The following is a 23,054-nucleotide window of genomic DNA, read 5'->3' on the forward strand; positions in this document are numbered from 1 at the left end:
TATTTTCAATGACTGGCCATGGTGCAGCCTACTAAGGCTCCAGCTGACCCTTGCTCCAGACTTCTCCTGTTCTAACTGTGCCTGTTTCCATGCTAGCCAGCCCCTGCTCCGGCCTGCATCTGCTCCTGCCTCAGATGGCTGCCTGGTGTCTCTGACATTAGAGTAGTATGTGCTTTTCTAATTTTGGAAAACACTGGCAATAGAAAATTCCATTGACATTTAAGAGGGGTTATTTAGTTGCATACATGGCTAGTTAACTGAGCCACTGAAAGGAATCCAGTATTTAGCAGAACTCCCAAGTGCCCCATGCTGAGGAAGGGAGAGCCTCTCCATCAAAGGCAAGAGCATCCTTGTTCTGTCTCTCAAGGATGAGAGCCCTTGTGCCACTCAGTCCTGTTGACATTTCTAAGTTCAGCGGGTCTTGAAGCTTCTGTCCTGCTGAGCTTATAAGCTGCATAAGAGTGGAGCTATGTAGCCAGCAGACTCTGGGAAGCTAACTGATTTATAATAACACGGGTGTTGGCCCAGTAGCTGGCTGGTACCTGTGTGCCCATTATCCAAATCTTTAATTATCTAAAAGTTATGGGTGTCCCCTCAACTTGCCGGTAGCTGAGGTTGTATTATGTGGGTTAAAGGAAGCTCCAAGCTCCACAGCAAAACTGCCTTTAGAGGCTTTTTTTGGTTTGTCCCCTACCCCTTTGTTTCTTTTAAAAATCCTAGGAAATTGAATATAAAAATATCTGTGAATGTGAAGGTAAGTGCTTAGAAGACAAGTATCACTAAAGCCAACGTTGAACACAACCTTATCTTGACACATTTGTCCTAAGCAGTATGATACAGCTTTTCAGTTACGTGTCCTTATTTCTCAAACTATTCCTTAATACAACTTTTCTGGTGACTCTACACGTATGTATATGGAGCTGTGTGGTGTTGTGCAAGCCATAACATTCCATTACAATATTCAGTTACATGAATACTACACACTAAAGCCCTGATTCAACAAGATAGTTAAACTTCTCTGTAACTCTCAGCATGTGAGTAGCCCTATTGACTTTAAGAGTAGCTATAGTTAAAAGCATTATAAGCTGGCACATGTGAGTTGACAAGTAAAATATTTCAATAACTGTCAGTATCAATAAGGCTCAGTTAATAAATCTTACTGTAAGTACACTATACCTATATAGTGCAATCAAATACTTAGCCCCAGGAAACCCAAAGCATTTTTATGTCAGCCTGTGGAAAAAATCAGTTTCCAGTTGACTTGTGTCTATGACGTTAGACATAAAACAATATATTTCTGATTAGTGGTGTACAAACATAAATTCTATGCACAGTATTCTTGTGCAAAACTGAAGGTACAGATTCACAGTATTGTAAAGACAGTATACCACTAATATTTGGTGAAAGTAAGAACTAAATATCCCTTTTAAATTAAACATACATGTGTAGTTGGTGATAAAACAATTAAAATACAGAATAGTTGAAGTCAAACAAGGTCAAAGTTAGATGATACTTGGGTATTTATGACAATGAAATTATTGTAGTGTACGAGATCATGTGTCTCTAAAAGTGTCGCAAACATTGCATGTATTATATTGTATTGTTTGATAAATGATTTGATCATGTAATTAAATATTGTATTTATCATGCATATGTACATGAGCAGGTGCTAGTTTCCTTGGTATCCAAACAACTATTCATTGAGCATGTATAAGTTTTATGGTTAGGTTGGTTTCCTACATTTTCTTCACCTGTATTTAGTGGTGTATACTTCTGTTTTACCTTTATTACAAACTGTGCAGCATAGCTTGCATATTTTTGATTAATGGCCGTATTCAGTTGAGCAGAGTAGATTTTGATTTTTGCAATGTGTGTTAGAGATGCTTACAAAATTTAGAAGTTGTGTGGTTGGTATGTGGTTAGAAAACTGTAATAGAACTGAAATAGTATGCACTTACGAGTATTTTAAAAAATACTCTACAAATGTTAATGAAATAATTCCTTTATGGTCACACTGTGTTTGCAATAGATGTAACCCGCAACTTCAACCAGAAGAAGGGCTTTTAAAATCCATTTTTCATAATGGGTTGAATACATAGAGCTAATACATGAATCAACAATTGATAGGTGTGTTTTTTTTAAGAAAGTACAGTAATATTTAATCCATGAAGATTTAGTCCATAAAGAATGTTTTGCTACACAGATGCAGAGCACAGGATTCAGAGCTCCAGCAAAACAGCTCTGTGTTAAATTTCTCCTGAGTAATTGCATCGTGTCAAACACAAACTATCATCAACTGCTATGGAAAACTTTTCAGGCTCAGACCACTTGTCCCTGTGAGCACATTCCCTCAGGTATCAGGCCCTGTTTCTGTCTCAAGGTGGAATTTTGCAAATACGCCAGTCACAGACTGAGCCCTGAACTATGGTACCCTGTGTATGAACCATTATTACACCACAGGTCTGACTGAGTTTGGGCAGATGTGGTTCTTTCCTTTGAGAGCTTGTGACCAGTGGTATACAATGATTCAACAATCTCCTTAAAACAAAAGTATTATTATTTTAGCAATAGAGCAAAGCATGGCTATCTTACCTCAAGGCTTACTATTCTCTGCTCACGACCTAGGCAGGCCTAACTTCTTTAGATACATCCATGGGGGTCCTGGTGTTTCAGTCTGGTTCCCCCGATCAACCACCATCTCTCTTTATAGTCCCTATCTCTGTAGCTCTTTTGTTCTTCTCTGTTCCTGGGCTTTGTCCTTTCTGTAGACTCAGCAGGAGACTAAGCCAGAGTCCTAAGGGTCTGTGGTACTGATATTGTCCCTGAACAACTGTCAAGTGCTTTCTGAGGGGTGGCTTTTTTTGTGCCATTCTTTTCCCTCCTGCCTTTTTTTTCCAAATGCTGTTGTTGAGATAACCCAATAAATTCATCCCCCCAAAACCAAGCCAACATACAATATTGCAAATTGTCACAAGACGGTTCCAAATCAGTCATACCACCCATCCTCTATCACGTTGTCTTCTGACTGCCCAGTATGGTTTGGCTTCACATTGTGGGTGCTACGCCATTAGGATTCCCTTTTTGTCAGCTGTTTGTAAGACTAGAAGCTCACTGGAGTTCAACAAATAAAAGTATGCTGATGTTAGCTGCTAACTACTCAAGAATAGTTGCCTTTTTTTAAAAAATACATGTAGACAATGAGCTTTAAAGCTATGGTTGCCAGATGTCCGGTTTTCGACCGGAACACCCAGTCAAAAAGGGATCCTGGTGGCTCCAATCAGCACCACTGCCTGGGCTGTTAAAAGTCCGGTTGGTTGGGCTGGCAGGCTCCCTACCTGGCTCCATGCGGCTCCCGGAAGCGGCGACATGTCCCTCTGGCTCCTAGGCAGAGGGATGAGCGGGGGGGAGGGAGGGGCTCTGCGCACTGGCCCGTGCGCCAGCCCCGCAGCTCCCATTGGTCAGGAACCACAGCCAGTGGGAGCTTCGGGGGCAGCACCTGCAGGTGGAGGCAGCGCGCAACCGCACAGAGCCGCCTGGCCGCTCGTATGCCTAGGAGCCAAGGAACATGATGCTGCTTCCGGGGAGCCTCCCTGAGGTAAACGCCACCCAGAGCTCACTCCCAGCACCCCCTCCTGTGCTCCAACCCTCTGCCCCAACTTTGAGCACCCTCCTGCATCCCTTCCCACATCCCTACCCCAGCCTGGAGACCCCTCCCACACCCAAACTCCCTCCTGGAGCCTGCACCCCACACACCATCTCCCGCACCCCAACCTACTGCCCCAGCCCAGAGCCCCCTCTTGCACCCTGAACCCTTCATTTCTGGCCTCACCCTAGAACCCACACCCCTAGCCCAGAGCCCATACCCCCTCCAGAGCCCTTTCCCACACTCCGAACCCCTTGGCTTTACCCCCGCCAACCCGGAGCCCCCTTCTGCACTCTGGCCCCAGACCAGAACCTGCACCCCACAGCCAGAGCCCTCACCCCCTCCTGCACCCCAACCCTCTTCCCCAGCCCAGTGAAAATGAGCGAGTGAATAAGGGTGGGGGAGAACGAGTGACCGGGGGGGGGGGCGGATTGATGGGGGGGGGCCTTGGGACAGGGTGGGAGCTCAGAGAAAGGGTGGAGCAGGGGGTTGGGCAAGGGTGTTCAATTTTGTGCAATTAGGAAGTTAGCAACCCTATTTAAAGCCCATGAATGGGTGCATCTGCACTAGAAAAATGGGTTGAGTGTCTTTGTTGACTAACCCGGACTAAACCACCTTTTTGCCAGTGTAGGCACTTTGCAACACCTTTTCACTTTAGCAGGTCAAAGTATATATCAGTTAACACAGCCTGATCTAAGCTTGGGCTTGTCTACATTACAAGAGTGATTCAAAGTGTATCAGCAGTGGCTGTTAACCCCTTCTGTGGATTCCAGTCTCAGATATTTATTCTGATAAAATTATTGCGGTCATAGCTTTACATATTTTGCTACAGTAAAAATAGCTGCACAGGTAATTACATTTGTCCTGGCAGTAGTGGTAAACGGATGTCCGAGGAATAGACTGCAGACATTCTGCAGAAAGGTGGAAGATAGATGCAGCAGGAGTTAATGGTACTTATAAGTAATTCAAATGATTCTGAAATGTAGCAAGACTTTCCTTCTTTCTGCCCTTGAGGATCTCCATTTAGGGGAGATTTGAAACACAACTCAGTCTGTTCTCCAGGATAGACATCTTTTTTTAGTTTGCAGAACTTCAGATTTCTTAATTAAGAATATGGAGATGCCATCCTGCTTCAAGATCTGCATCCTGAATCTCTCTATCTTGCAGTGTTGTTCTCTGTTATATGCAGCTTGCTTGTTCTCTGATGTACGCTAAGATTACCTGCTCAAGACCCAACCTTCTATGAACTGTCTGCAGACTTCCCTTCCAAATCCCTCACAAGTGGGCTAGATTATATGTTCCATCCTATTTATCCTGTGTGCCACTTTTTTCATACAGAATAAAACAGATCCTCTTTGTAAATGAAGGAAAGGAGATATAACTTAACTTTCCTCCCATCTTCCTCTCTATCTCTTCAGTCACCAAGAAAACTCAAACAGAAAAAACATGAACAAAGATTAAAAACGAAACTGAGAAAGCTGGACGATACTTGAAAGTATTTTTGACTATATGGAGTTCAGAAAACTAGCCATCATTCTGCATGCACCTTCAACCCTTTTATGTTCTATTTTTAGTGAGAGGAAATGTTCATTATGTTCTGCTATCTCAAGATGTATTTTGGTAGCTATGCTAATGCTGAGAGGGCATTTACTCTAAGCCACTTATTTACCATACTTATTGCAAACCATTATGGTCTGTCTGGTAAATCTGTCCTGGGAGAATTTTGGTGCAGAAGTATAGTGTTGCTATTAGAGTCCTTACGCGAATCCATACGAATCCTCCTTTGTTTTTGTGATTTTAGTCCTGGCAGAACTGTTCCAAAGGAAATACCAAAAGTGTCATGTTAATCCAAACAGGATTTTCAGTTTGCTTTTAATTCTTATCTTGTTTTCATATTGGTTTTTGGGTTTGACATTCTCTTATGAACCCTTGTATCACTGGTACAGGGCATCAGAACACAAGTCAGTATGAAATAAACTGATCCCAGGTAGCATGGTGTGGACCATATTTTATTAATATTTTTCTAGGAAGCAAGTTAAGCATGCATGGTACTGCTCTGTCTTCTGTGGGATTACTACAATATAGGGTATTGTTTCACAGCTAATATTGGTATCATGGCTATGCTGTAGAATAAGTGATACTGTAGACCTCAGGCTTCCTAACTAACTTGTATTTCAAAGGCTTTTATGCATGTTTAATGTGAGCTAGTACTATATGGAGGGCTACAACACACAGTTTCAGGTAAACAGCAAAGAAGCAGTATATACCCTCAAAAAAAAATCCACTTGGTTGATAGAGGAAGACATTTGTTATATATTGTAGTTCTTTCAGTCTTTGCTGCCTTGTTCTGTCTTGGAGTTCAATACACAACATAAATAACATGCCTGGTCATTGCATGTGATCTGCCATTGGACGTGAATGTGACTCAATTATATGCTAAATTGAAGCTGCTTTCAGAGTACTGTCTCTTTTATGGTTTACTGGAGTTGGAGAGCTTAAATGATTCATAGGAAAGTCAACATGAAAGTGTACTTTGCTGCACTTACTAGTTTTGTACTTTTCCTGAACTACAGTACTTGAGCAGACTCCACAATGTATATTTGTTTTTCTCCACATGATAAATCAAGATGCCTCATTTCCTAAATGACCAGCACATAAAGTTGTACCTCTTCAAATCCTAGAAGATTTCTCTGTCTTTGTGAACGCTGAAGTAGAATTGGTCTTTCTAATTCTCGAGAATGGTGTTTTTGAAAATGGGGATAGAGGTTTGTCATTTTCACTCAACATGTAGTGGGATTACTTTTCGGTAGCTGTCAATGTTAGTTACCATGAAAACATATTTGTGGATATGCCTGTTCCTAAAATGGACTTAATAGGCATTCATAAGAGCTTCATCTTTACAGATTTGAAATTGTTCTCTAAAGTGTTTTCACAGTCACTGAAATAACTGCTTAATTCAGCAATTGCTTCTGAAAAAAACAAATACTACACTTACCTAACAGATGGGAACCGCATTCTCTGTGTGTGCGCACATTGGAGAGAGCTGGACATCAAGAATTTTTGGGTTCAGTGGAGCAGTGCCAGTTTTCTCATTTTTATGCCATCACTTGCAGCCTTCAAAGCACATTCTCTGTTTATCTTATTTGTAAAGTGCTACGTCCATTGCACAAACGAAAAATAAATGTGTGCATTTAGCTCTGATAAAATTACATAGCAATAATACATTTCACTTCTAGAGTGTCTTCCATCTGAAGAGCTCAAATTGCTTTATAAACATTGGCTAAGCTGTGCAACGCACCTGTGAGGCAGGTAAGTATTACTCCATTTTACAGTTGGGAAAAACTGAAGCATGGAAAGGTTTATTTGCTCAACATCTCAAATGAGACAGAACCCAGGTATCTCCTAATTCCCAGACCTGTCCTGTAACCCAGGAGATCATCCTTCCTCTTTTAACTGGAAAATTATATGCAAATTAGGTGCAACTCTTGGCAAGTTATCAACACAGGCCAGGTTTGCACCACTGACTTTAGTTCTTTAATTGTGAAAGCAGTTTTCTAGCTCTTATTAGGAAAAGATCGGATAGCTCTGTTTTCATAGCACAAAGCTTTCATAAAATTCTTCCTTTGTTGGATTGAGCATTGGATGAAATTTTTTTAAAAAAAAGACCTCTCCTGAATTTCTGGAAGTAGATTTGAAAGTACCACGATAGTTATTGGCAAATTATTTAGGAACTGGTTTTGTTTCCCTGTAGGAACAAAACCATACCTAGAGCTGTCTGTGAATCCGAGCCAAGGAAACATTCATGGCCACCTTATTTAGAAAGTCTGCATTAAATATTCTGTATGAAAGCTGTATGCTCAGATTTTAAATCAACCTGAATACTACACCGTTCTCATTGTTTCCTCTCATACATGGTGGCATAACGTAAAAGTTTTATTAGCATGAGTTTGAGATGCATCCATTAACTAAACAGATGCAGTTTAAAATCTATTTTTAATGAATTAGGTAACTAATAGTGCCTTACAAATCTAAGTCTGAAATCTGTTTTAAAACCATCATGTATAATTTTAAGTTTATAAGTTGTCATGTATTCAGTGAAACTACTCACATACTTAAAGTTCAACATAAGCCTAACAACCTTGTTGAATCTGGGCCTAAATGTTTTTGGAGTGAAGTATAAAAAGTTTCCAAAGCCAATCTTCCAAACAATTCCCCTGAGATATTTAACAATCTATTGATTTGATAAGTTGAGTTAATAATCTCATGTCTAGTAATACCGTGGTTGGTCTAAATATATTTTTAAATACACTGAATTCTTGTTTTTATTGGATTTAATTCTTGTAACCATCAAGAGACACATCTGATAAGGGCAAAAAAAATCAACATTTTCACTTTAATTATGAAACAGTAAATTTGAGAGGGATGAAAAGAAAAATGAAAATAGCACTTTGGAACTAGTAATACCATTCAAGTATAAAGAAATATATTGTAAGATAATGTCATATTATTGTCTCCCAGGTTACAAAAATCTTGTTTGGGTCTTGGCTATCAGATAGGGATTCTGTGATTCTTGCACTTTCTCATATGTTGGTTGAATTTATGCTCGGTATACTGTATGTAACATTTCTCCTTTCAAACTGGCTTTACTTTAAGATCCGTTTTTAAGGCCTCATATAAAACTTTTCCTTGTTATTCTCTTGTTTTTTCTTGAGAAATACCTTGAACTCGTATGTCAGGGATCCTAGAAGCAGCCTTCCCTGGTCTCCCACAGAGACTGCTGTGAGGGGAAATCCAAGCCCTTGTGCTCTGGATCCCCTGGGATATGTTAAGCTTCTGGAACCTCAGCAGGCTGCAGAACTGGTTCTGCCATTGGCCTCTCTGGCACACTGCCAGGGCACTGACTGTCGTCTACCACTTCTTGGAAATGGGGCTCCTCAGCCCACCTTCCCTAGGACTGGGACCAGCGCTGATCCCTGAGATACCTGAGTTACTTAAACACACTTCTGTGCCAGAACTCTGTACCAAAAGTGTGAAGATTCTGGTTTCAGTATAACTCTCTCAGGGGTGTGCAGCAGTTGTGAAGCTGTCAACACACATACACTTTGCACAGACTAACACTTTTATGCTCTTATACTTAATCATGTAAAGCTCAGATCATACAAAACTATAAATGCTAAACACGTGTGGCATACCAGGGTATAATCTAGACTAATGAGCAGCTGTGTCACGCCTGCCCTGCAACCTTGGGTACCTTACAATGCCTTGCTGAAGTGGTTTCCCCAGGGCTGCTCACAAACAGCGTTCCAGCATGCAAGCCACACCCTCAACGTCTGTGTGTAACTGCAGCCTGCTAGCCACACTTGGGTTACACTCTGGCTCTCACCAGCTTTGATTATACTTCAGGGTGACCCCAGCACACAGCCAGTCTGAGATTCTTCCCTCAGAAATGTATGTCCTGTACAGTCTAGTCCTCTCCTGCACAATACAAGTTACAGTGCCATCTTATTATTACAAATAGTTATTCAGATACTTCAGTTTAAATACATTTGAATAGATAAAACAAGTGTATTAACTACAAAGAGACTTTTAGTGAGTACAAGTAATGAGGCATCAAAGTCAGAAATGGTTACAAGAAAAATGAAGATACAATGCTACTCGTGCCTTACTTAACAAAGGATACTAAATTCAAAGAAAAGTTTACTCACCACATACTCCAGCTGTGTTACTGACCAAATTTCTAAGGTCACAATCCCTCCCTCAGTGCAACAGCTACTTCCTTGGTCCATTAGGTATAGCGAATCGAAGGGGGGGCGAGGGGAAAGGGTCCTTTGGATGTCTGTCCCTTCTTATTGTAGACCTGTCTCCTCTTTGAGAAGCATTTCCAACTGGGAACAAGGCAACAGGCAGTCTGTGTGGAAGGGAACTCCATGCTGTTTCTTTGCTATGGTGTAGTTTTTTTTGCCCCTGCCATCTTTCTGCCAAAGAATGACCACTTCGCAGGTAATGGTCCATCAGCCTTGTTTACACCTGGTTACAGTGTCAGTTTATGCTTTGTCTCTGTGGGCCTGGTTTGGCCACTCCCCAGACTTTTCTGGAAAACATACTTTTAGTCATGATCTGAGCTTAAATTTATAATTTCACATTTTCCATGGTAATATTGATCAGCAAATTGGGTTTTTAAATGATACCTTACAAGGCATACTTTGTATAAAGATTATTACAGTAGTGTGTGGGGTCTGAACACACGGGTGTATTCTGTCACAGCATGCCCCTGCCTCTGTTTGCTTACCACTCCAGGACATTCTTTGGGCTGCGGTCCGAATCCCCTAGGTTGTCCAGAGTCCATGGGGCCATGTGGTCTCAGGAAAGTAGGCAGAACTCCCCTGCCCCATGAGGCTGCTACATACTGGGAACCTCTCCCTCCTGGAACTCTTTACCCAGCCTCTGTAAGAGAATTTGTTCTCTCTTGCCCTATGCTTCCTCTTCCTGCCTGGCTCCTGTTCTTGTGTGTTTCTTTATTTAAATCCCTCCTGGTCACATGGTCTCTTTCTACTCCTAGTAAGTTTCCACTGTTCCTACCTTCCCCCCTCCCATCAGAAGAATCAGCTGCTAAACTGATTTTCTAAAGAGGTAACTCATCCATTGTCCTGAGATGTTTGCACCTGAATAGGTTCAGTAAGTCCAGAGAAGCATTCTGTTGTATTGTCAGGGCTTCTACAGGGCTTGTCAGCAATGGTGGATCCACATACATATAGGCACTCATAATACGGCAGTTTTTTGTAATACAACTTCACAACATCATTCTGAATTTACAGGTTGTACAGACACAGCCCCAATTCATCACAAAATACATTTCAGAATCTAACTTAATTCTCAGGCATTTCTGTTTTTCTTTCTGCAGACATTAGATTGGGTAAGGATCTTTTTTGTTAAAGTGTTATTCCCCTCATTGGCTTGTATTTGGTTTTCAGTGATTTCTAATCTCTTTTCAAAAGTGCTGACCTTTGAATCCAGGTGCCCTATCCTGCAAGTTGCTGGAAGCTTTCAACTTCCATTCACTGGGGTTGAGAGGTGCTTGTTATCAAAGTTATCACTCCCCCCCCCCCCCCCCCCCCCCGGTAAGTTAACTAAATGGACATGTTTTCCAGTATATTTTCTATTCCTTACATGGCACAGAAGCCTGCAGTTTATTTAGTTAACAATGTTGCGAAATCACAATATTTGGTGTTTCTCCGAAAGCCAAAGTGATCAGAATCAAGAGATTGCATGAGAATCTCTTACCTTTTTTTTTTTTTTTAAATTAATGTTTCCAGCCCTGTTGGTTGCAGAGAAAAGTTTTTGAAAAGGTGAAGCAAGTACATCGTAAGGACTCAGAAGCCAGAAAGCATATACTCTTCCTCCTCATCCCCCAAATTTATTATTTAAAAGAAATCCCATGATTTTTAAGCCAATCTCAGATTTTTGGGGTGCTTGACTCTCATGATTTTTGAAAGCTTGCAGCTGGAAATACTATTGTACTGTCTCATAAAGCAGAGTTAGTGTTGTTTTTCAGGGTTCTGGCCTGCTCTCTATTTCACTGGAGCAAGTTGGTTCTGAGAAGTTTATCTGTACTGTGGTGTGGCTCAAAAAAACTTTTTAATGCTTATTTTGCCTTGATACTTTAGGTTTTTGATAGATTTTAGGCCCCAGCAGTATTTTCTCTTCCCTTCTGTCTGTTAGGCAAACTTCTCAAGATTTGGTTGGCTTTAGTGATTTAAAAGCATTCTGTTGTGCATAGCTCTGATGGAGTGTGGCTGCTCCTGTTTGCAGCCTGCTAGCAGCACTCCCACATTCAGCTTGATTTTAAGCTAACTAAAACACATGAAGTAGGGTAGTTATGACACATCCTGCAATTTGCTGGTTCATGTGCACCAGCATGATCTCCTCCTGCTTGTCCAGGGCGCTCTGGAAACCAAAAATTATTTTTTGCCTTCCCTCCATAAAGATAACACATTTCAAACAGCTGCATTATCTGGAGAGATGTTATTTACTGTTACATGACGTTGCTTAATGTACTGTGAGACTGTTAATTAGTGAAGTCTTAACATGTTTGCCATATTTATAATGTGTCCTGTATTAATTACTGCTTCAGCGTAGATTGGCAGAAAAGTGCTGAAATGAATATTGTGAAATGTAAGTTGAGACCTCCAGTGTTAATGATGCATTCCTGTCCCTTTGCAGGTAGTTTGTATTCGCTCTACGTGGAATGCACTCTCACCAAAGTTGAGCTGTGACACCCGTCCACTCATTTTAAAAACACTGAACGAATTGTTCGCCCTGGTTCCTTCATTAAAAGTGAATACAAATGAGTATGAGGTATGTGTCCCAGGTCTAAAGTGTATTTCTTCTCTTAGTGGCAGCTTTAAATGTGTCTGATCATTTAGGGATGTTTCAAGTCACTCTCCTGACTAATAATTAGCTATATCTTTATATTTAAATAGCACTTTGTTTTTGAAGGGCTTTACAAGTATTAGTTACTTAATCCTGTGAGTAAGGTAAGTGCATACCTGTTAGCTTCCCACCACTGCAGTGCTGAACAGAGGCTCAGAATCCTGGACACGTAGTCAAGGATAGGAGTACTTGTGGCACCTTAGAGACTAACAAATTTATTAGAGCATAAGCTTTCGTGAGCTACAGCTGGCTGTAGCTCACGAAAGCTTATGCTCTAATAAATTTGTTAGTCTCTAAGGTGCCACAAGTACTCCTTTTCTTTTTATGGATACAGACTAACACGGCTGCTACTCTGAAAGTAGTCAAGGATGTTCTGTTTGTGGTACAAATAAAATTTTGGGGCTTTTTTTAAGTAATGTTTTCAATTGCTTCTTCCTCCCCCTTTTCCTCCAAGGTGACCAATGAATGAATGTGGGGTTGGCAGCCATATCCCTCTGGTAATTGCGTGACACAAGGGGTGGTTTTGTCTTATGGCAGCTACAGACTTAGGAATGAATGAAGGGTTGGGCTTTTGTCCAGATGCATGTGTGCCTCTCTGCTCATCCTGATTTTTTGTGACAGGGCTTGGAGAAGAACAGGATAGCCATAGAGATCCACTGAGGATTGAATATGGGGTGTAGTATCAACAGCAGTTGGATACAAATGTGATAGGTGCCCTAGGAATACCTCAGAGAGATCAGTATGTTGATGATATACAGTTGTGTACCTCTTGCCCTACAAACCTTGTTAGCGCCGTCTACCCCAGAACAGTGCTTTGGTTCTGCCACTGAGCTGTATCCGCTCCACAGCCCTGGGAAAACAGATGTCTCAGTAGTGGGTATAGCTTGTCTATAAGAAATGACTCTCATTTCCTTCGTAGAAGCATAATTCCCAGGCAGGTTGCCAGATTAAGTGTTTTGACATTTTATTTTCAACCACTCAGCAGTGTATGGAAAGCCACCTGTGCTTTTGTAACTACTCAGCCCTCTTAACTAAGCTTTTATCAGAACTTTTCATTTGCTTCTATCTCTTTCCAAATGCAGAAGTTCCACCGTTATGCCTTATATTGGCAAGTTACTGCACTGTTGCTGTTGTGGCCTCTAGACAATAGAACTCTCATCCCTTTGATATCTGTTTAATTCTTTCTCTTCCTACTTTTCTTTTTCACTGTTAGCCATTGCATAGAGAACCTTTCCACTTTTTCTCCTACTTTGGAGTATCCACTGTGTTTGGCTTTGGTTTTGAGGTTGGAGGGTGGTTTTTTTTTAATTATACTATTACTTTCATTGTGTTTGATCATGTTTTTTTTCCTTGTATTAACTTTTACATCCCATCAAAACAAGTCTGAGTGCACTTTGAGCCATTTAATAGGCTAATGTAGGGGTGGGCAAACTATGCCGCATCCGGCCCTTGAGACGTTTTAATCTGGTCCTCAAGCTCCCCCTGGGTAGCGGGGTCTGGGGCTCACCTCACTCCGGCGCTCCAGCCAGGGAGCGGGGTTGGGGGCTTGCCCTGCTCTGTGTGTGCCATGGCTCTGTGCAGCTCCCAGAAGCAGCGGCATGTCCCCCCTCCGGCTCCTACACATAGAGGCAGCCAGGGGGCTCCGCATGCTACCCCTGCACCAAGCACCACCCCCGCAGCTCCCGTTGGCTGGGAACTGAGGCCAATGGGAGCTGTGGGGGTGACTCCTGTGGATGGGGAAGCACGCAGAGCCGCCTGGCCGTGCCTCCACATAGGAGCCAGATGGGGGACATGGCACTGCTTCCAGGAGCTGCTTGAGGTAAGCCCTGCACGAGGCCTGGACCCCTGCCCCCCTCCCACACCCAGCCCCCTGTCCCAGCCCGGATCCCCCTCCGAACCCATCAGTCCCAGCCTGGAGTACCCTCCTGCACCCCCAACCCCTCATACTCAGCCACACCCCAGAGCCCACACCCCCAGCTGGAGCCCGCACCCTAACCACCTGCCCCAGTCTGGAGCCCCCTCCTTCACTCTGAACTTATTTCTGGTCCCACCCCAGAGCCTGTACCCCCAGCCGTAGCCCTCACCCCTCCCGCACCCCAACCCCCAATTTTGTAAGAATTCATGGCCCGCCATACAATTTTCATACCCAGATGTGGCCCTTGGGCCAAAAAGTTTGCCCACCCCATGGCTAATAAGTCAAAGGATAGGTGTGAAAATCCATCCTGAGTCTCCTGCAGTGACATTTTTTGCTAAACTATTTTTGCTTGCGCACACACTCCCTTTCTCTGTTTGCTTTTCCATGTAGACAGACGTTAAAAGATGAGAGCCCCCATCCTGCAAATGCAGGCATTGAATTCACTGGCACTACATGCATTCTTAAAATTAAGCACATACATAAGTGTTTGCAGGACTGGAGCCTTGGACTGTATTTTTATAGAGTAGTTTCTACCACCTGAAGTATTATAAAGATGGAGCTAATCTAACCTACAGTATCTAGGTGTTTTTACTGCAGCCATCTCCATGGTATCTAAGTGCCTCACTGTGAAAAATCCATAATGCTGAATGTACAGTATATTTTCAGTTGCTGATAACTGCTCATAACTCCTTGTATCAGTTTTGTCCATATTACTTAATGAAATAGGCACATGGGGCTATTCAGTTTCTATCTATAACTAAATATTTGTTTTTAATAGAAATTTAAAGCCCAAGTTGTCAGCTCACTTTGGAGCCACACTCAGAGCAAGGTAAGTGAGGTGCCAGGAGAATGTTTATTAAGGTGGGTGGTGGGCACACGTTAAGGATTCCCCTCGTCCCCCTTTGAAAATATTGGTATCCGTGTCATTTATTTATTTTCTGCAATATTTCCTTGCCTGTCAGTGCTGAGTTCGTTCTCTCTCTCTCTCTGTCTGAGGGAGGTAGACTGACAACCTTGGGGACAAATTTTTTCTGCTTCTCCTCAGAGCCAGGACAGTGTGGTCAAGACCAGTTGAAGCTTCCCCACATTGCCTGTGCTTCCCCTATACGTCTCAGCTTTGGCCTGGTTGGGTCCACTCTTAGGGCAGGAGGGTTTCCATTAATAATAGACCTCTCTGTTGAGACTACCAACAAGGGTGTCGATTTTGATAGTGGATTTCCCCCAATTGTGCTTTATTGCATACAGAAAATAACGGGTTGAGTATACACTTCACAGGAGACTTCGTTACATATAACAAAGACATTCATAAAACAGTTCAGCATTCAACTGTTAGTGGATAAACTCCCTTAGCTTAGTGGGTAACCAAATGAGTTCTGTCTCCACTATGCAGAAATGATGCCTTCTATGCTTGTGATATTTTTTTCCTAGGATTCCATTGTAGCAATTTCAGCATATAAATCTCTGTCAGAATTTGGTTCGGAAGAACACACCATCCTTCATCTTCCTGAACAGGTAGACATTTTGTACTTTAAAGGGTGAGAGTATGTGCCACTTCCTTAGAAATGAAATGGAAAAGTAAAGAGCAAAACCACATGAAAAGAGGGGAATACTTGTTTGCTATCCCAGATTAAGTAATAAACAGCAGAATCAGAGGCAAAATGACCCAGGGATGTAGGGATGTAGCTGGTTGTTTCTCCTCAGTAAAAGGCACAGCTACCAGGAGGGTGCTGGATAAGCTCCTGAGAGGGAGAATGCTAACTGAACAGTTCAGTGATGCCTATGTGATCAGAGAGAAGGCAGCTTTTATTATTTCATTAATTAGTAAGTGGAGCTACACAGGTGAGAGAGAGAGAGAGTGCCCTTGATTTGTATCTTTTGTTATTCTGAGAGCGTTTTGGACCAGGCTTTGTATTATAGGGAAGTAGTTAGAGAGAGAGACTCTGTTGGAAGTTGTATCTCAAAGTAATAATCCCCTGAGCTCATGCTTAATGCTTCAATTTTTGAGACAAACTTGTCCATTTAGGTACTAGGTGTTTGTTTTGAATCAAGATAAAATCTTGCCTTCCTGTGTTCCATATACTTTTAAGGTACTTTGCCTCCTTTTTGGGGGAGGCAGGTAGAAAGAAAATTGTTATTTGTTTCATGGTTTTATGTACATGTAAAGGACTGTTTCCTCTTATATTTTACCCTGAAAAATTCCTGACTCAATACACGTACACAGTGGAAGAGTACATAGAGACTCTCATGTAAGGTCATCTATATGAGAGTGTAGGCAGTAATGGGTAATCACTGCTACTTTATGGTTCTGGTAAATACTTCTGTATGTTTTGATTTCCTACAATATTACAAAATTGGCTCCATATGGTGCTATGGCTGTATATCATGAAAATGTAATAAACAGATTTTTTAAAAGAGCCCATACTTTATGGAAACTTGTGAAGAAATGTCCAGTGAATACCTGATGAAGTGCTCTGTGTAAGTGCGAAAGCTTGTCTCTCTCACAAGCAGAAGTTGGTCCAAAAAGAGAGATTACCTCACCCACCTTGTCTCAGGGATAGTCTACACTACCACGCTACATCCGCGCAGTTGCATCGTGTCCACTGAAGACACGCTATACCAATGGGAGAGCATACTTCTGATGGCATAATTACTCCACCTCAATGAGAGGCAGGAGCCATGTTGTCAGGAGAGCATCTCTTGCAGACATACCATGGTATGGACACTGCTTTAAGTTGATGTAATTTATGTCACTCGTTTTCACACCCCTTAGCGACGTAACTTACATCAACTTAAGCGGTAGTGTAGACAAACCCTTAGTGAACACCTACAAATGAAAAGGGAAGGCATTTAGTCACAAGAGAAGAAGATACAAATTAAGGACAAATCTCTAAATGCTAGAGTGATAATAAATAAATCTCTGAGTGCTGGCACATAGGCAATATCCTGGTAATTGAACCTGGTATAATGTTGCATCAGAAAATGTAGAAGATTAGTAGGTTTGTTTATTTAAAGGCTTAATCAGTTAGAAATACGTTGCAGATTTTAGTGTAATGAAAAGAAGAAAAAATACTTGTTACTATTAGAAATGTGCTTTATAGGTTGAATATCAATACAAAAATAAAACATTTTATTTTCCTGAATTGTTACGGAAGGGTCAGACTAAGAGTCAAGTCCAAGGCCCAGTAGTACTACAAGTACTGCCATTCAGTCCACAAATGCCTTGATTATTTTTACCACTAATGATATCTTGGAATTTATATGGCTCACTGCTTTTATAAGCCTATTGTGATCTACATACACTCTTCAGCCTGGTAGAAGAAAGACGTTCAGTTGATCAGTTTCAAGACTTAAATTCATTAAACTGGAGGGCATTCCTTACTGAAATAGTGATCCTTATCTTTGTCACACTGGACCTTGAAACTAAACATGGATTAAGAAGCAATGTTTATTTCTATATTTATTTATTTTTGTTTTGTTTTACTGCTGCCTTTGTCCTCCTTCAGGCAAGACCAGAAGTTGGTCCATCAGAAGAGATGGACATAAATGAAGAGGAGGAGAAGGAGGTGGACCTTTCTGTTCCTGGCTCTTCATATATCAAACTGTTGTCTCTAACTCTTCCTTCTGTTTTGCCAGGTAGAGCACTTTCATAAGAGGAAGCTACTATACAGCTTTAGAATCTGAGTGACTCCGATATATGGGTATAGAGTTCTACCTACATGAAGAAACTTGTGGGGTTGGGACCTTACTTTGTTTATCTTCCATAAAAATTATATCCTAAAACACTTCACCAATTTAAATAATAGTAACATTAAGAGCTCCTGGCAGTGAATAAAGGTGTTTTCAAGGATGTTAATTGAGAATTCTTCTTGTAAATGCTATTCATATTTTCTCTTTTCTGTAGTTATATAATTGGTTACAAGTTACTATATATAAATAAATATAAATAGTATAAAGAGATACTCCCATGGCTGACAGGTTCATTTTGACACCTGTACAACTGATTCATCTTAAAAATAACATTTATTTTTTTTTAAAATGTTCACTTGATTATAGTTTTAATGCTAGCTATCCACTAAAGTCAGCAGTGCAACAGTCACTCCTCAGGACAGGGACTGTCTCTTATGTGTTTGTACAGTTCCTAGCACAGTGGGGTCCTAGTATATGAGTATGGTCCCTAGATGCTAGCATAGTATAAATAATAATAAATCTCTATGTAATATTTCTTTCATGGGAACTTCTCCTACATGCATCTGGAGAGGCTAGGAAAACTGAAAATAAGAATTTGTAGAAAAGGGCTATTTGTAGAATAGTCAGGGCTATTGACTTGGATGAACAACTCTAGTGATGGAGTAAGATAGTGGGTGCTCAAAGCAATGATGATCTTTCAGAGACCACTAAATCTTGTGTACGGGTGAGGCTGTGGAACCGGGTCTAATTGAACAGATGCTAGATGTTACCAAGATCATTCACAGTTTCCTTGCTGCTGGCCAAGATGGCAACCTATGGGAAGGTTTAGGCCAACAGTCCCTATTTTCCCTGATGTCCTTGCTAATGGGCACCATGTTGACTGGAGCTTCCAGAGGATGATTTTTATGAGCTCTGGCTGAGACCTCTGTTCTCCTTGGGCTTCTCTGGATGATTCCCTTAACTCAGAGCTTTCTCTTCTCACCTTCCTCTCCCCGCTCCCCTTATTCGTGGGGAAAATTCTTTCCTAGCCTCCATATGCTACTTCTGGAAGAGATGAATTCTTATTCCTATGGTAACTGGAGCTAAAATCCAGAGTTCCAATCAAAAGGCAGTTTCTCTTGTGGAGTTCGTGCTGAATGTGGGATTGTCTTTCCATGAGCCTTCCTCTGCTCTGGAGGGCAAAACTGTCTTTGCTCACAAATAAATCCACCTGGGTTACCTCAGCTACACAGCTGAAAGGAAAAATACTAATAAACCCATAGAGTTTCTGGAACAGAAGCACACCACACTTCCCATTTACTGTCTTAGCATCTACGTTTGTGTGAGCCAAAGGAAACAGAAATTGGGAAAACTTCTCTGAGCTCCTTAGGGGCCCAGCAACACTGTCAATTTCAGCTGCTAAGCTGTATTCTCTCTCTACTCCCATTGCTGGCTCTGTTTCTGTGAGGACAGAAACAGAGCCGGCAATGGGAGTAGAGAGAGAATACAGTTGCACACACAAAGCATCCATATTTTCAGTAAACCCATTTAATCCTTGATTGTTATTTGGTGGGTGTCATATGCAGTCTAGAAATGAGTACCTTTAAAAAAGAAAAAAAAGTTCATCCCATACAACACAATGTGATATATGTGCATTTTAAAGGACAGCAGTTGAATCCCTTTTTTTCTTATTCAATGGTAGATGGATATACAGAAGATAGGTCACTATTTTGGTTCATAATACATTCAGTGGTGGTTGCCTGTTTTTCTTCAGATTTGTACCAGCCCTTAAAGTATGATGCATTATCATTTGCTTCAGAATCAGGTGGTCTTTCATGAAGTTCAGCTAGGTTTCCCTGTTTGGTTTATGCCTGGCATTCTGGATCATTAGGTGCATTTATTTGCCATTGTGATCAGAAATAGTGAACTCATTGATAGGCATTTTGAAAGCAACACGTTCTTCGTTATAACCAGTTTTTTTAAAAAAAGCTTGGAATTTAAAGAAATCTATGGGGAGACATTGCAATAATGATTAGACTATGTAGCCATGGACAGACACCCAGCTGCAGGTGCCTAGGTACATATTTATCTCTAAAACAGGGCTCTCTTTTATGACATTTTGCAGTCTTTTTCTCGTGTTTATACTGTTAATGAAATAAGAAATGAAAAAGAAGGAAATGCTGCTAAAATAATGGGTACTAACTGAAAATGACCAAAGTAAGGAAGTTCCAGGATAAGATGTCTTTCCATTAACTTGTTCCAAGGTACCTCAGGTATTGCCGGGATCTCAGAAGAGTGGGTGAATGCTCTTTCAACCCATATGTGCTCCAATTCCTAGGAAACCAGCATTGCATCTGGTTTGGGAACTTATATGCCAGAGTTTCAAGAGTAATGTGAAACAGTTGTTATAAATCTTTAAAACTTGGTCATATAATGAAAGCACTAACAGACTCTTAAATCTATCAGCATTTCCAGGTGCTGGTCTAATGTTGGCTTCATGTTGGGAAGCAGTAACATTGCACACATCTACCATAAGGGCTACTTTAATCTAACTTCACAGCCAAGCAATAGCATTACTTCTTTACACTGTTGAACCCAGATAAACCATAAAAAGCCCAAGTTTGAGAGCGTACCACCATATAAACAGTACCTACAACTGTGTTTAGAGAAATTGTAGTACCAGTTGTTTATTTTTTTATGGTGAAAAAGCCTATAAGGAAAAAAACTCATTTACGAGGAACATTTTATTTACATTGACAAATGTAAATGTCAGTTTAGTTTCTGACTGTCTGTTCTTTAAGTTTGTGACTGTGTCATTGGCATAACAAACAAAGACCACATTGATCAACAGCACTGAGAACAGTTCAGGCTATTTTTCTTCTGAGTTTGAGCATCTGACATCACTTATTCAGAGCTTCCTGAGCTGCAGTTTGAGTGGAGGTGAACATAGAGTCAGGAAGACTTGCCAGGCGTTCTAAATCCCTGACCTTGGAGCTTTCATCTGAACGTGTAGTTGCTAGTTTTGTTAAGCATAACTGCCCTGAAGCTGTGGTTTTGGGTTTGTTGGGATTTTTTGGCCTCTCTTCAGCCCCTGACTTTTTTCTTCCACCCACTTCCTCCAGCATTTGAAGAGTTTGTGGTGTCACTTGTGAAACAGGAGATGGCCAACATGCCCCGCGGAGTGTATCATTCTGCACTGAGAGGAGGGGCCACGCGCTCGGATCAAGGAAAGACCGTAGCAGGGGTTGCCAACTTCATGCTGAAAATGTATGAGAGGAACAAGCAGCCAGGCCTGAAGCCTGGCCTTGCAGGTGAGCTTCTCCTATCATTGGTCACATCACTCCCTTGACTAATGTTTCAAAATGTATGGTATTTTTTCTCTGAATGTGGTGTTGGCCCTGATTCAGAAAAGCTTGTCAGGACATGCTTAAGTCCAAACTTTTTCAGGACAGGATTTTAGTACATGCATTTTAGCGGGCCGCATGTCAGGACCGTGCTTAAGTCCAAACTTTTTCAGGACAGCATTTTAGCGGGCCACGTGTTTGAGACCCGTGCTGTAAGTGATGAGTCCTAATACCCAGCAGCATTGGAAGTATGAATCATTAAGTGACTCCAGAATGTTCTTCCCCACTGGCCAGTGTCACTCTTATTTTAAAATGTAACTTTAAAAACATGATATGATCTTTCTTAAAATTTGCATTCAGCTGTTGTGCATGAAACTCTTTTTTTGCCCTAGTTAGCAGTATTTTGTCTTGATGCATTTATATGGGTTTTTTTTTAAGGTGGCATGTTGTTATGTTATGACCTTCCAATCCACATGGGCAAAGATGGCAAACCTATCAGTCGTTTTCTGGCTAGCAGAGGGCGCAATTTCCAACAGATGTTAATAGCTCTCATTCATGAGGTAAGTATTCTCGGCTTTTCTTCCCTTTTCAGAAATGTTGTGCTGCCTTCTCCTCCCTGCTCCCCACAGAGTCACATTTGCTTATTTTAATTAGGAAATACTAGCTACAAGCTATGTGATGTTTTAATGCACCATAATTAACTAAAGTTGCTGTGAGGGACAATTAACATGAATAGAACGTGTAAATACATTTAATAAAATGCTCTCTTTGCTGAAATGCTCCCTCTGAAAATCGTTGGTGTAAATTGAAACTGACACTCTCCTTTTGCCCCTTCTCTCAATAGTGGTGTCTAATCAGGCTACAGTGCTCTAGTATTTTAGTGTGCCTGAACAACAATTATGGGATTCCACCATAGGGAGTGACCTCCGCCTCCTCGTTAGAGTAGTAATAACACAGCATATCTTTTAATTGTTTCCAACTCCCTGGAATATTATGCTAATGTGGCTGATCCTATGCAGTGAACTTTGGTAAACTGGAGCTGTAACATCTAAATTTGTGTGGTTTTGGAAAAGGTACAAGAAATGAACATCCAGTTAATCATTACAGAAAATAAGAAAGAGCTTGTTATCAAATCTTACAGGGAGTTTAGAATTATGGCATTACAGTTGATACGAAAACTGATCTTTGGAAACTGCAGAGACTGGGAAAACAAATAAGTAGCTAGACAGGAGCTTGGGAAATGAATGTTCGTTTCCCATTTTTCATGTCAGTTTGAGCATTTACTAGCACAAGCAGACATGTGTTAGAGTCTCTCTGAGTTCATAAAAGAAAGAAGAGTTAATATGATCAATTTGCATTACTGGGGAGATTTATTATGTGCTTCTTAGGGTGAAGATTCTCTTCACAGGTCGTAAATGAGAATGTCAGAATTATACAAATCTATTCTGTCATGTGTTAGACAAGCAGGAGAGCATACATGATTATAAAAATATCTTTTGTAAAAAATCTAAGTCTGGGCCCAGAATAGCTCCTCTACGAATGATAACAATATAGTGATAGATGTACATTTTAAAAGTGCCTTCAGAACAATGCCAAAAACTATTTCTTTATTCATGCAACCACAAAATAAAGGTTCAGAAGACAGAACTGCCCTGCTTGTTCCCTCTGTCCCTTGTACTGGCAGTAGCCATTCTCCCTCATAAAAATAACTGGAAGTTATAATTATAGGTGAAGTTGGTAGCGCCACCTATAGTTAAGGCTGATCAACACTCTCTGTTACAAGAACATGTTTTCGGTTGTTTATAACTTTACCAAATTTCATCTCTTTTGGCTGAAATTTTCCATGCCAGGTGTTTGCGTCAGGCTGATTTTTTTTTTTTTTTTTTTACGTTTCAGCTAAAATTGTTTCTAAAGAATGAGATTGGGGGAAAAAATGTGCTCATATTTTAAAGAATGCTTAAACCGTTTGTTGAGCAGATCTAGCTCCTCCATGTTTGGAGGCAGGGCTTGCAATTTGGCTGGGGGTGTTGCCAATTTGGTCAGGGACATTACATAA

The 23,054-nt window shown here is 41.1% G+C and overlaps 1 protein-coding gene across 6 annotated transcripts in view; it reads left to right on the forward strand.

Moving 5' to 3' along the window:
• The window catches only part of FOCAD (focadhesin), a 199,744-nt gene that overhangs the window by 103,400 nt on the left and 73,290 nt on the right, over window positions 1-23,054 (forward strand). For all 6 annotated transcript variants that reach the window (XM_007061677.4, XM_043546322.1, XM_037902048.2 and 3 more), the window contains 6 exons: window positions 11,864-11,998; window positions 14,767-14,817; window positions 15,417-15,500; window positions 17,492-17,621; window positions 20,777-20,965; window positions 21,437-21,558. In XM_007061677.4, coding sequence (XP_007061739.2) covers window positions 11,864-11,998; window positions 14,767-14,817; window positions 15,417-15,500; window positions 17,492-17,621; window positions 20,777-20,965; window positions 21,437-21,558 — 711 coding nt within the window. The remainder of the gene's footprint in view (window positions 1-11,863; window positions 11,999-14,766; window positions 14,818-15,416; window positions 15,501-17,491; window positions 17,622-20,776; window positions 20,966-21,436; window positions 21,559-23,054) is intronic.

The sequence above is a fragment of the Chelonia mydas genome, chromosome 5 (genome assembly GCF_015237465.2).
Source record: "Chelonia mydas isolate rCheMyd1 chromosome 5, rCheMyd1.pri.v2, whole genome shotgun sequence".
Taxonomy (NCBI): domain Eukaryota; kingdom Metazoa; phylum Chordata; order Testudines; family Cheloniidae; genus Chelonia; species Chelonia mydas.